Source organism: Mytilus californianus, unplaced genomic scaffold (genome assembly GCF_021869535.1).
Source record: "Mytilus californianus isolate M0D057914Y unplaced genomic scaffold, xbMytCali1.0.p SCAF_11, whole genome shotgun sequence".
In the NCBI taxonomy this organism is placed as follows: domain Eukaryota; kingdom Metazoa; phylum Mollusca; class Bivalvia; order Mytilida; family Mytilidae; genus Mytilus; species Mytilus californianus.
The window spans coordinates 11484490-11498007 of record NW_026262593.1 but is presented as its reverse complement, the minus strand read 5'-3'; the positions used below and the strand labels follow the sequence as shown (position 1 = coordinate 11498007).

The window sequence follows — 13518 nt, the reverse complement described above, 5'->3', positions numbered from 1 at the left end:
ATTTCCCCAAAATAGGATAGAATTAGGATAGAATTAGGATAGAATTCAAGATTTGGTTTATAATAATCATATAACATGTATTAATAACAATGAAAATTACAATACTAATTAATATAAAATGTGGTAGTAATTAGATAATTAATAGTATTTATCTAGCTATGTCGGTGTTTCTTCTAAATCAAACTGTAAACCAAATATATCGTATATATTAAGTTGACCCAAACTAAAATCTAATTAATGAACTGGGTGATTAATTATCTTTACCAAAACACACGAATACAACAGAAAAAAATAAGATTTACAACTACAAACGATAAGACATTTGACAAAATCCGATGGAAATAACAAATATAACATCAAAACTAAATACATGAATTTTGGATAGAAAACAAATTAGAACAGAGTGTAAGTTCATTAGACATAATGCCAGTCAATACTGAGCACGTCATTGTGTACATTTTAAACGTTTGGAGGATGTGTTTTTAAACAAACAGCTGGCATTCCTTTGGGAAAAAAACTGTGGTACGTTTCTTTTCTACATGTTTCTTTATGTACATTTGATAAACTTCATACAGGAGCCTCTAATGATTATCTTCTAACTACACGTTCTACTATATAAACTATACCTCTTACAAAATATCATTTAGAAACTATGTTAAATGCATATTCTATCGAAATTTAGATAAAGAAAACTAAAGATAAATAAAGTCAACAGTAGTATACCGCTGTTCGAAAACTCATAAATCGATAGAGATAAAAACAAATCCGGGTTACAAACTAAAACTGAGGGAAACGCATCAAATATTAGAGGAGAACAACGACACAACAAAAACACAACATTAAAATGTAACACACAGAGAAACGAACTATTATATAACAATGGCCATTTTCCTGACTTGGTACAGGACATTTTAAGAAAAAAACGGTGGGTTGAACCTGGTTTTGTGGCATGCCAAACCTCCCGCTTTTATGGCAACGTCAAACACAACATCAAAACTACAACATCACATGACAGGACCACAATACAAAAAAATGGGAGAACATATAGGACAAAGAAACACACGAATAATAGCTAACAAAAGGTACTAGGCTTAAAATTCAATACGTCAGACGTGCGTCTCGTCCACACAAGACCAACCAGTGACGCTCAGATGAAAAAAGTTTGAAAGCCAAAACAAGTACAAAGCTGAAGAGCACCGAGGACCAAAACTTCCAAAAAGTTGCGCCTAACACGGCACGGGTTTTCTGCCTGGGACAAGAACATCCTTATCATTTAGAATAATTTATAATTTTGCAAACAGTAAATTTTATAAAATGACTATATAATAGATATACATGATAAAACCAAAGTGGGGACTAACTACAGAATAAAAACGGATACATTACATAAAACAACTTATCCAACACATAAAAAAATACATAGCCGAATTAGCCAAAGCCTCAACGCACAAAGTGACGTCACATTTGAAATTCTAAAAAAACACACAAAGTGACGTCACATTTGAATTTGTAAAAATATTTCCCAAAAATCAGATAGGATTAGGATTGATTAAAGATTAGATTTGTAATACTAACATAACATTTATTAATAACAATGAAAATTACAATACTTATTAATATCAAATGGTAGTAATTAGATAATTAATTGTATTATCTAGCTATGTCGGTGTTTTTACCGTGAGTGAGGTCTACCTCATACCTTATATCTCATATCTTGGCGTACATCTAGACATTAACAATGAGGGTTGGTTGAGAACAAAACTTTAGGAAAAAAGTAGTGATATCAGTTTTTTATTGCGATTATTCCATTTATATGTAGCGACATTCCAGCAGCGCCTGTATATGAAATACATATCTCCCAGTTTAAACGATACTCAAGAGCATCCGTTTTCTATGATTTTTTCATTAATTGAGGGTTGCTGCTCACAAGCATGCCAATTAACCATGGGTTCCATGTGGTTAAGCTGAAGTCATTCCTTCGAAAGTTTTTTAAGGACGCATTTTCTACATAAGAAAATGCCTGTAACAAGTCAGGAATATGACAGTTGTTGTCGTTTCGTTTGATGTGTTTGAGCTTTTGATTTTGGAGTCCAGTATTTTTGTGATTTTATTTTTTACGAATTTGTTGGCCGCTGTCGAATATGCATTTTGTCATATCGGGACCGTTTATAGCTGACCATATGGTATGAGTTATGCTTATTGTTGCACGATGATCTATAGTTTCTTACATCCAATGCTATTTGGTTTGTGATGGATAGTTATCGTACAACACTTGTTTTACATTAACGCCGATTTGTAACAAGATTACATTGTACATGAAAAGGCCATGTAATGAGCAATCAAATTACACCAAAAAATGTTTAATACATCTAGAGGTCGACATACTGTCTTTAATTATATAATTATATTAAAGAGGCTATACAATATGAAAATCCTAACAATTACTTTAGTTTAAGAAAGTTGTGAATAGACTCGAAATTTCAAAGCACATGACTCCTGAACGGATAAAACACATTCAGAAATAACTAAAACAAAATTTAGTGTAGATTAACTATAAACTAATAAAGCTACTACCAAACAATAAGGGCTTCGGTGGCCGGGATGTCTAACTAGCTCATCTACTTAAATCTATATTGTCTTAGGGAGGATTAAATATCACTCTGATTCAAACAAAAAATTCTCTGAAACTGACATTATCAAGATGCTTGATTTCTTGATTGACAACATATTTGTTACGTTTGGAGGACGTGTTTTTTTAACAAACTATCGGCATTCTCATGGGAACCAAGTGTGCCCCTCTTCTTGACGACTTGGTCCTTAATTTTTATGAGGCTGACTTTATACAGGAACTGCTTAAGGAGAAATAAAAGAAGTTAGCAGTATCATATAACTTTACTTTCCGCTTTATAGATGATGTTCTCTCACTAAATAATTCAAAATTTTGGTTACAATTTTGAATGCATCTATTCCATCTAACTACACTACCAGGAATTTACACAGCGTTTACATGTACTTTAAATGCCACTACATATACAGTACTGGGAAAAAATATCATCAATCAGTACATTTCTTACCCATACCTTTTCAGTACATATCTTACCCATACCTTTTCAGTACATTTCCTACCCTTACTTTTTCAGTGCATATAATTATATGCATGTTTTCAGTATTGTTGAGAAAAAGTTGTTTTCAGTACTGAAAATTTTAGTCATTTTTCAGTACTAAAACATTTTAGTCATTTTTCAGTACTGAAAATTTCAGTCATTTTTCAGTACTGAAAATTTCAGTCATTTTTAGTACTGAAATTTGTTATCATTTTTCAGTACTTCATATATAATTATTTTATAGTTTTCTAAAATACTTAAAAGCATGTGAAAAGGTGAAAAAGGCTTCATCGTGACGTTATCAGATCCGTAAATCTTACGTCCGGAGTCGGTTTTTAAAACGCTTCTGAGATGTAGATTATGATGACGAGGACGCTGGCAGAAGACTGTCCTACAATACTTTTTCTTGTTTAACTTGTGAACAAAATCCATGACATATGCATCAACGAATAATCAATGAAATAAAACCGGCATCGCACACACATGCTTTATTGTCGCAGAAGTCAACGACAACGAAAGCCCGCAATGAGAACAGTTTTAATCTTTTGCTGACGACAACTTCAAAAACTACTCATTTTGAATTGAGAACTGTCAACAGATCAAGGAAGCTGGAGATTTTAGGTAAAGAGTTACGACTTAAAACAAAGAAGTTCACATTTCATTTGGTTAGTATGGTATGGTGATCATGAAGTTGAATTTAAATATTCCGTTCAAACTTATGGCATTTTTAGTTTATTACAGGGCTATTTTTTTTTTTCTGTGACGCATTTCAAGACGTCATAATTATTTGACTAGGTCAGGGTTAGTTTAGTTTTCAGGGAACAACCCAGGGGCGAATTCATGCGCGGGGATGAAAGATAGAAATAATGGTTCAAGCGAAAGAATAGTTTATTAAATTGTACAAAATGTATCATTATTTAATATCTCTGTGTCTATATTTTCTCACTTGCAACCTAAAATTTTTTGCCAAAGTATGCATAAACGGTCAAGGCCCCCGACCCGTACTACCGTATTGCATGGGATCCCAAGAAAATAAACATAACTTCGTAAAAGCATCTCATTCTGATTTAAGTGGTTTGCGGCGAAAACAGTATATATAAAGTCTGGCATGACATCCGAACTTCAAAAAATTAAAAAAATCAAAAACATGTATTACAAAATTGTATTATGAAAAGACAGTTATAAATCGCTGGTAAAAGTCGAAATTTTCATTTGCAAAATCTAATCTTGGTAAGATGAGCTATTGTCATCTGTCTCGTCTTACTTAGCGTCCGTCGGTCCGTCCGTCTATCTGTCAACTCTTCACAATTTTACCGCAAAATATTTCTCGCCACGCTTCTCTTGCCGAGATATCTACATTGCACCCACTCTAGAAAAATATTTCGATAATTTTATAAATAAATTTTCAGAAAGAATTTAACTTTGTGCCCCCCCTTCCCCTAACCTAAAATCCTGGATCCGCCCCTGCAACCCATTTAAGATTGGGGGGATTTCTTGATGGATATAACTATTCATTTTGATCTGCTTAATTTTTAACTGCATCAAAGTTTCATTTTTACTTTGTTCACAAGTTATTCCTGCATTTTGAGTTGCAGAGAATTAATTTTCTTCCTGCCTAGGGCAATATTATTTCTTTCAGTCTACAGGGTTTTTTTTTCTATATGAAGGTATACCCAGAGCTATACACTACAGCTGGTATGGGTAACTTTTTTTTGGAATGTCAAATATATCAATGGGGTGCAAATTCCAGGACGTAATTTATATTTCAATGGGTCATACAGGTTCATCATCTGTTACAAAAACTTAAGTCCTTATGGTGTTTGTAAAATCTCATAATATATGTATGAATCACGGCTTATTTTATATATATATATATAATAAATGATATAAATTACAAAATCTAGCTAGCACTACATTTTAGTTACAGATGATGGCTTGGGGTCTATATTGTGCACAGCAGTCAGCATGAAAATATCATTTAGCAGTAAGAAATAAGTTTAGAGTGGAGATAGAATTTAATAAAGTAAATTTAAAAAAATGGAAATAAACTTATTTTTTACCTGATACCGACTTATATAGACATGAAAGTTAAACAGGTAGAAGTAGTTTGTGTTCAACCTGTATTCAGGTTAAGGATGTTTAGACTGTTAAAAATTTCGGCCTGTAAAATTCCAGGTAGGCCTGTGGATTTCAGAATGTACCCCCCCCCCCCTCCCCCGTGGCATTTGCTTTGAAAAGTTGAGCGTAAAGACTGGTTAAGATGTCTGTTAAAACTGTGTTTTGAGATTTTTTTTCTCATAATATGAATCACGGATCCCATCATTGAAATCAGATGTCATGATAGCTTGGAAATATATATAAATGGGTTTTGATTTTCTTATTAAATATATATGTGAATGGGTATGGATTTTCACATAAATCAATATATGAATGGGAGGTGCTTTTCAAACCGCAAGCAGACGTCTGTTCCAGTGGCGTATCTAGAAATTTTCATAAGAAGGGGGGGGGGGGAGGGAGGGGCAATGACCTCTCCAGTCATGCTTCAGTGATTTCCTATATAATCAACCAAATTTTCTCACAAAAGGGGGGGGGGGCTCGGGCACCCTGTGCCCCCTAAATCTCTCTCTGTGTATCCAAATTTGTAGGTTGAGACTCCCTGTGTACCAACCAGGCCATGATATGGACAACTTAAGAATTCGTACACTTCCCCATATAATTCTTATTTCACAATGCTTATGTTGTTATATCACAGTAAAAACGGATTGTTCCAGGACGTCATTTATAATAGTTCATAAAAAACATTCGATGGGTGTATTCATTTTTAAAATCCTATGTATAAATATTCAAAATAAATACATGAAAATATACTAGCATAACAAACAGGAAACTAGGAGGGGTGTCTTGGGTCCTTATTTCTATGATATAAGATATTTATAAGTATAAAATACAAACAATTGGACTGCTACAAAATAACACAAATATACAATAAACATTAGAAATATATATAACATTTGCAAAAGTGAAAAATTATTTTAGAAAAATCTAAGTTTGTTTGTTTGTTTTTTTATTCTTTAATACTTTTCTTAAATCCTAGACAACATGACTCTCCTCAAATTAACATGACAATTGTTATGTTTAGAGCAGTAAAAAGAAAAGTGTTATGAAGGAAAAGGTAAAGAAAATCTGACTCGATATTTAGTCCCCTTTTTTACGGTCAACTGCCATCGACAATATTTATTTATTGTATACATGTACATGCTTTGTACATTTGGCAAGCAGAGTGATTGAAAAAAAATTGTACGTTTTCATTATTTTGGGTCAAAATATATATTTTCAGGTGTTATACGTCAGGTTTATCAACTTAATAAGTGCCAGAATATTTACTTCCAAAATCTGCTAGCACCCAACCCCTTTAAGAATCAGTGGTCGTCCCCTTGTCACTATTTGAGATTTTGCTACACTTTACCTATTGACATCAATCATACACACAAATGCTTTTGTTTTGTGACGTAACACATTTTATCTAATATGATGGTAATATTTTAAGATCTGTCACTTATCTACTGCCTGTTTGCTGCTTACATATAAAAAATAAGATGTAGTATGATTGCCAATGAGACAACTCTTCACAAGAGACCAAATTACAAAGAAATTAACAATTATAGATCACCGTACGGCCTTCAATAATGAGCAAAGCCCATACCGCATAGTGAGCTATGAATGTACATGTAAATTTACATTTGCATTAGGTCGATTTCTAATCCGACGCAGCTTATATCATGCATATATAATGTTATGATGTCATAATTATATGATAATATATGCACATATTTCACGAAAACGACAAAAAATGCAATTTTTTGGAAGAATTCTTTTCATAATTCAGGAATTTCTTAATAACCTTGACTGTAGCATAATAACAACAAACAAGTTTAGAGAAGCTTTCTCTACTTATACCTTTTACAGAATTCCAAATACCAAAGTTGATACAAAACAAGGAAACAAAAGACGTTTTACAAAATATACCAATTTCTTCATGCTTTGTTATTGTTGATATTGTATCTCAACAAATGTGAAATGATTTTTTATATCCTGAACACCGGTCTTTAAACCTTCGTGTGAGTTATGATGTTAGGTCAAATTTAAGGTCAAGTATGATAACTTTAAAATTTGCACTAAATTTGGGACCAAATGTCCGCCTTAGTGCCACTACTCCTTTGTCATTAAAGAAGGAATTATATTTATTACAATGCACTTAAAAGAAATTTTTGTCATATTTTTTTAGCCCACCTGGCCGAAAGGGCTAAGTGAGCTATTCTCATCACTTTTTTGTCCGTTAACTTTTCCAAAAATTATCTCCTCTGATACTACTGGGCCGAATTAATTTTACCAAACTTGGCAACAATAATTCATCATTGGGATATCTAGTTTGAAAAATTAGTAAGGGGTTCCGCGGAACCCTGTGTCTTGCCTGCGATTAATGCTGTCGGTGTAAAAGTGTAATGTTGACTTAAAAAATGAGTCCATTTATCAGTAAAATACAGAACTAAAAATATATATATATATATATGTGTATAACACTTATATTAAGTATGGGTTTAATTTACTGATAACAAAATCAATGTTTATACCAATAAAAAAAAAATTCAAAGATGTAATTCAAGTGCTAAATTGGTATAAACCTTTTAGAATAATTTCCTTGTTCTATTTTATCATGATAAATTATGAAGCAATAAAATTTCTTAATCTCAGGCCAAAAATGGGAAGTCTGTGCACTCACCTTTAAAAACTCCTCAGTGAGAACCCTGATTGGAAAGGTAGTATTTGATGGTAATTTTACAAAAATTATGCCCTGAATTTTATTTTTAGATTACAACATCTGTGTGAAGTATTCGAAGAGTCTGATGCGGTTTAGGCATAACAGGATTTCATCATTGAATCAACATCTTACAAGGATATAACATGTAAATGTATGAAGGAATCCATAGTTACCAATAGCAACTATATGCAGGATAAAATTTTAAACGTGCTGCAATGTAACAGGCATACAGTGGTGACACTCTGAGGTGACACTGTGTATTCAAGAGATCAAAAGAACCTGGAATTAACTTGACATGAATCTATATTTGTTCAACCACAAGCTCTTTCAGAATATTATACAATTCATATTAAAATTATTGTATGAACATTACAGATGAAGACTTAGAATGGGAATTTTGATTAAAAATGAAATAGAAAAGTTCAAAACAGAAATAACAAGAATTTTTACAAACTTTGAGGTCATTCAATGCATGGTGTGGGACATGTAGAAAGTCTATGCATTAACCATTTATGTAGGTCCATAAAGGGGGGATGGTCCCTGCCACCAAAAACGCCTATGAATCTGACAGCAACCCATCAATGAAAAACACCAAACAAGCATCTAAAGGGCATCATACAGTTCATACACTATACATGTAGCATGCTCTCAATTGTCCGGAGTCTATGAAAGTTGTCAATAAGATAAATAAAACCTACATGTATATCAATACAAAGTTTTGACATGAGACAACCAATGGGAAGGTTCCTAGCTTGGTACAGGCACTTGAATATTGGAGTAAAGTATTTTTAGAAGATTAAATTATAAGTAGATTAACAAATAACTTTCATAAAAGAATTAACATCTTTCATTTCTGTCTTTTGCAAGTAAGACTTTTATATAGGTATTTTGTTTGTTTCAAAATTTATAAACAATAATACCACTATCATTCAGCATGTGAGTCATCGATGTACATGAAATTCTACACCTGTGACACATTTGCATGCCTTCTTTGTTTACGTTCTCTCCTGTGACATGCAAAACATATGGATAACAATCCTGCGACGTAAACTATTTGTATTGAGCTTTATATTTTAGATTGTAATTGACCCTGAGGCTTCATGAGAGGGTAGGAATGCCCTTTACCGTCAGGCGTCAAACGGTAATTTTCGGCTACCGTTACCGTCAAATTGATTAAAATTTTTCCGTGATACGTCAGAGGTCTCAAATAATTACCGTTACCGTTATTTTTTGAAAAAATTTAACGTGATTCGTCAAAATCAGTCGATTTTTTATCATCTAAAAGAAAGTGAACATTTTATCGTCATGCATCACAAATTATCGTTAACTTCATTTTGGCAAGAATATTTACCGTTATTCGTCAGGAAGGTACCCCCATGACGACCCTCCTTCACTCCTTGTGTACAGATACCTAATCTTACGAAGGTCTGTCATATGTCTGTTGTCCTTGATCTCATTTTCATGGTTAAGCTACTGCTTGAAAATAAGTTTTTTTTTTTTTTTGTTATATGAATTTCTCACTTACCTATTAGTAATAGGACCTAACCTCAGCTTCATGGCACGGATCAAGAAAAGGTTAAAGTTACATGATTTAAGGTTCATTTCTCCGATACTTTTAGCAGTAACACAACTATATTTGGTGTATGGAATGATTGTTAGGTGTACATGTCCGTCTGGCAGGTTTCATCTAACCTTGACCTGATTTGCACAGTTCATTGGTCAATGTTAAGTTTATTGTTTTGGTCTGGTTTTTATGCCTATGGGGGCGCATTAAGTTTTACCCATTTCTGTCTGTACGTCCGTACGTCCAGAAATTTGTTTCCGTTCTCTAAGTAACTTTAGTTTACCTCAACCAAATGTTATGAAAATTATGCACAATGCTTATTACCACAACACACAGATCAAGTTTAAATTTGGGTAGCGTCACTTTTACCGTTCTTGAGTTATGTCCCTTTATATTGTAATGTGCAAGCGGGGGCATCATCTGTGTCCAATGGCGTCTGGTGCAAATACAAAATTTCAATGCTGGTATCTATTATGTTAGATATAAGAAGATGTGGTATGAGTGCCAATGAGACAACTCTCTATCCAAATTAAACTTTATAAAAGTAAACCATTATAGGTCAAAGTACGGTCTTCAACACGGAGCCTTAGCTCACACCGAGTTTATTTATGGACACATCCCCATTTTTTCTTCTAATACTATAAGCAATAGGTCGAGTATAGCTGGTGTATGAAATGATTTTAAGGTGTACATGTCTGTCTGGCAGGGTTCATCTGACTTTGACCTCATTTTTGTTCCGCCTGCGACGAAAGTCACGGAAAGTGAGACATAAATATAGGGATTGCTTTTCTGGTGGAGACGACAGTGGTGACGGCTCCGGCATCAACAATTGTGAAGTTTTCCACTTAAGTTAGTTTGATGGAAACTACTTGTAATAGATCATTGATATTTTATAAAAAAAAATGCATCACTATCAGTACATATCAGTTTGACGACTATTTTGAGGCCCTGCCCCCTAGGACATGGATCAGTGACTTTGAATTAATTAACAATTTTCAATGTTAAGTTTTCTGCTTAAGTTAGTTTAATATGATCTACTTGTGATAGATCAATAATGTTTTGTATGAAGTTACATTACGATCAGTACATATCAGTTTGACGGCTTTTTTGAGGCCTTGCCCCATTTGTCATGGTCCAGTGACTTTGAATTTATTAGCAATTTTCAATGTTAAGTTTTTCTGTTTAAGTTATATTGATAGGAACTACTTACAATTAACAACGATATTTTCTATAAAGTCACATGACTGTCTGTACATCTCAGTTTGTGGACCATTTTCAGGCCCTGCCCACTAGATCATTGTCCAGTGACTGAATTAATAAGCAATGTTGCTGTCCATTAGATTGTCTTTTTCTTAATTTTATGCTGATAGGCGAGACATATCTCTGTGTCAACTGTTTATTTCATGGTTCATCGGTCAATAATAAATTTTCATGGTTTTGTCTGTTTTTGTATAAAATAAGCAATAGCAAAACTATATAAGGTGAATGTAATGATTGTCAGGTATACATGTCTTTCTTGCTTGGTTTATCTGACCTTGACCTCATTTTCTTGGATCATGATAATGTCAAGTTTATGTGACACTTGTACTAAAACTTTATCCTTAGGACTACCAACAATAATAAACAGCTGCGCCACGAGCGCATGATACGCCCGTCGTCTTGTGAAAAAAAACATAATTAATGTTTTTGGAATAACACGGGGGTTATACAAGAAGTCATGCTAAGTATATCCTGACTCATTCCTTATTCCTGCTCAATAGGTAGTTTATATAAGAGACAGAACAAAAATTGCTCACAACATGTTTTATATGTTTTTTTTACCAAAAAGCTCAATAAAAATTCAATAACTCAAAAATAAAATAAAGAATCATCACGAAAAAGTATACAGATCTTCAGATTAATATAACGAACAAGTGTGTGAAGTTTTATGCAATAGTCATAAATAGTTTCTGAGATACGGCGCGACATGTGAACCAATCCCCCCCCCCCCCCCCCCTTTCCCCTTTTTTTACAAAAAAACTCAATAACTCTAAAATGAAATGTTTTGAATCATCACCAAAAAGTATACAGATCTTTCGATTAATACAACTAAGAAGTGTGTAAAGTTTTAAGCAATAATCATAAATCGTTTTTGAGATACGGCGCGACATGTGAAAAAAACACACCCCTATTTTAGTTTCAAAGTCCCGTAACTCAAAAAATTTTAGTCTTATTTTCACCAAAAAGTATACAGATCGTTTGACCATCATAAGAAACAACTATGTTAAGTTTCATGAAATTTGGATAAGTTGTTCTCAAGTTACGGTGCGACATGTTTACGACGGACAGACGGACAGACGGACGCCGGACATTTGTAAACCATAATACGTCCCGTCAAAATTTTGACGGGCGTATAAAAAAGTCATGAATAGTTAAGCAGGCAAAACATTTCAGCGTATGCATTCTTGTTGCATTGGAGACATTTTTGGTTGGAGTTTACAGGGCTGACTAGTATTGTTGAGTACCAAGAAATTTGAACAAGAAAGAAATATAGAATGGTAGTATGAACACAGGCTCACTACCAAAAAGAAGATATCTAAATTCTAAATTTATATATTATAACTATATATCTATACGAGTAAATAAGGCCACCCTGTGACAATTGTGCCATGGTAAATGTTTGTTTATATATTTGTTTGTTTTATAGTGATTAAGATAATAACACAATGTTGACTGCTGTACCATTATTTTTGACATTTTTATTATGTCGGTTTGTTTTGTTCACACATCATTGTCAATATAAGGGAATTTTATGCGACTATCATACAATTGAGAGGTTAAGCAAGCTATAAAACCAGGTTAAATTCACCATTTTCTACATAAGAAAATGTCTGTACCAAGTCAGAAATATGACGTCTGATGTGTTTTAGCTTTTGATTTTTTGCAATTTGATTAGGGACTCTTCGTTTTAAATATTCCTCGGAGTTCAGTATTTTGTGATTTTACTTTTTTTACATCAAACAGGGATCCATTAAGAGTGCAATTGAACGAGGTGGACCTATGCAAGAAATGTATGTGAAGTATATAACGAAGCAAGTATTAAAAGGACTAGTATTTCTTCATTCATTAGGAATTGTCCATAGGGACATTAAAGGTTAGTACGAGTAAGCCTCATGAAAAGCTTTTGCATAACACTTTCAAGCTTATTCCATATGTTTTTGTCTAGTCGCTATTCATAAACTATGACAAGATCAATCTGTGACTATAATGATGTAATTTATGACTCTCTGGAATAGTTAAGCGACCTGCATCATTAATAATTACCTAAGCTTTTAAATTTTGATTAAATGATACTCGTTAATAGGAACTACCTTATATACCAAAATCCAGAGGCTAATACATCGTTAAATTCTTTTTGTTGTTGACAAAAATAAACTCGTACTTTCGTGTTCAGTTGACCTGTTGACAAAATTTGTAATGCATTTTTGAAGTTCAATGTTTGCTTATTTCGTGTTAATTCTCTACTTTTAATATGTACCTTTATCAAGTATTTAGTATGACGATAAATTTTCTCTTCTATACTGGTACTCTGAAAACAAATTTATCAATTTTGTAAAAAAAAAATTACTTCCGTCTCAAAATTATTATATTTAAAATAACCTGTGCGCGTTGTTTTATTTAATGACATTTTGTCCCAGGTATCTTATTGACACTCTTCGTACTTCTTTTTATTACTACCTGTAACGTCTATCAGATGATATCGGATATGTTCCTTATGTCGTAACTACAATACCCTTCCTATTTCACGAATGTGACCTACCGAATTAGACTATTTACCGGATTTGTAATAACATAAGCAACACGACGGGTGCCACATGTGGAGCAGGATCTGCTTACCCTTCCGGAGCACCTGAGATCACCCCCAGTTTTTGGACCTGACTCAAGCTAGCGAACAATTGTAGCGAACAATTAGCTAGCGAACAATTAGGAGATATAACTAAAAACCACAATATCACATAAGGTTATCACGTTTTTTCGAGCTAGCGAACAAT

General features: G+C 33.3%; 1 protein-coding gene across 1 annotated transcript in view; it reads left to right on the top strand.

Annotated features, from left to right (window-relative positions):
• LOC127720792 (cyclin-dependent kinase 1-B-like) overlaps nt 1-12625 on the top strand; it is a 47785-nt gene extending 35160 nt beyond the window's left edge. The window contains exon 5 of the mRNA XM_052227543.1: nt 12491-12625. Within this exon, the coding sequence (XP_052083503.1) occupies nt 12491-12625 (135 nt within the window). The remainder of the gene's footprint in view (nt 1-12490) is intronic.
• The last annotated feature ends 893 nt before the right edge of the window (nt 12626-13518 follow it).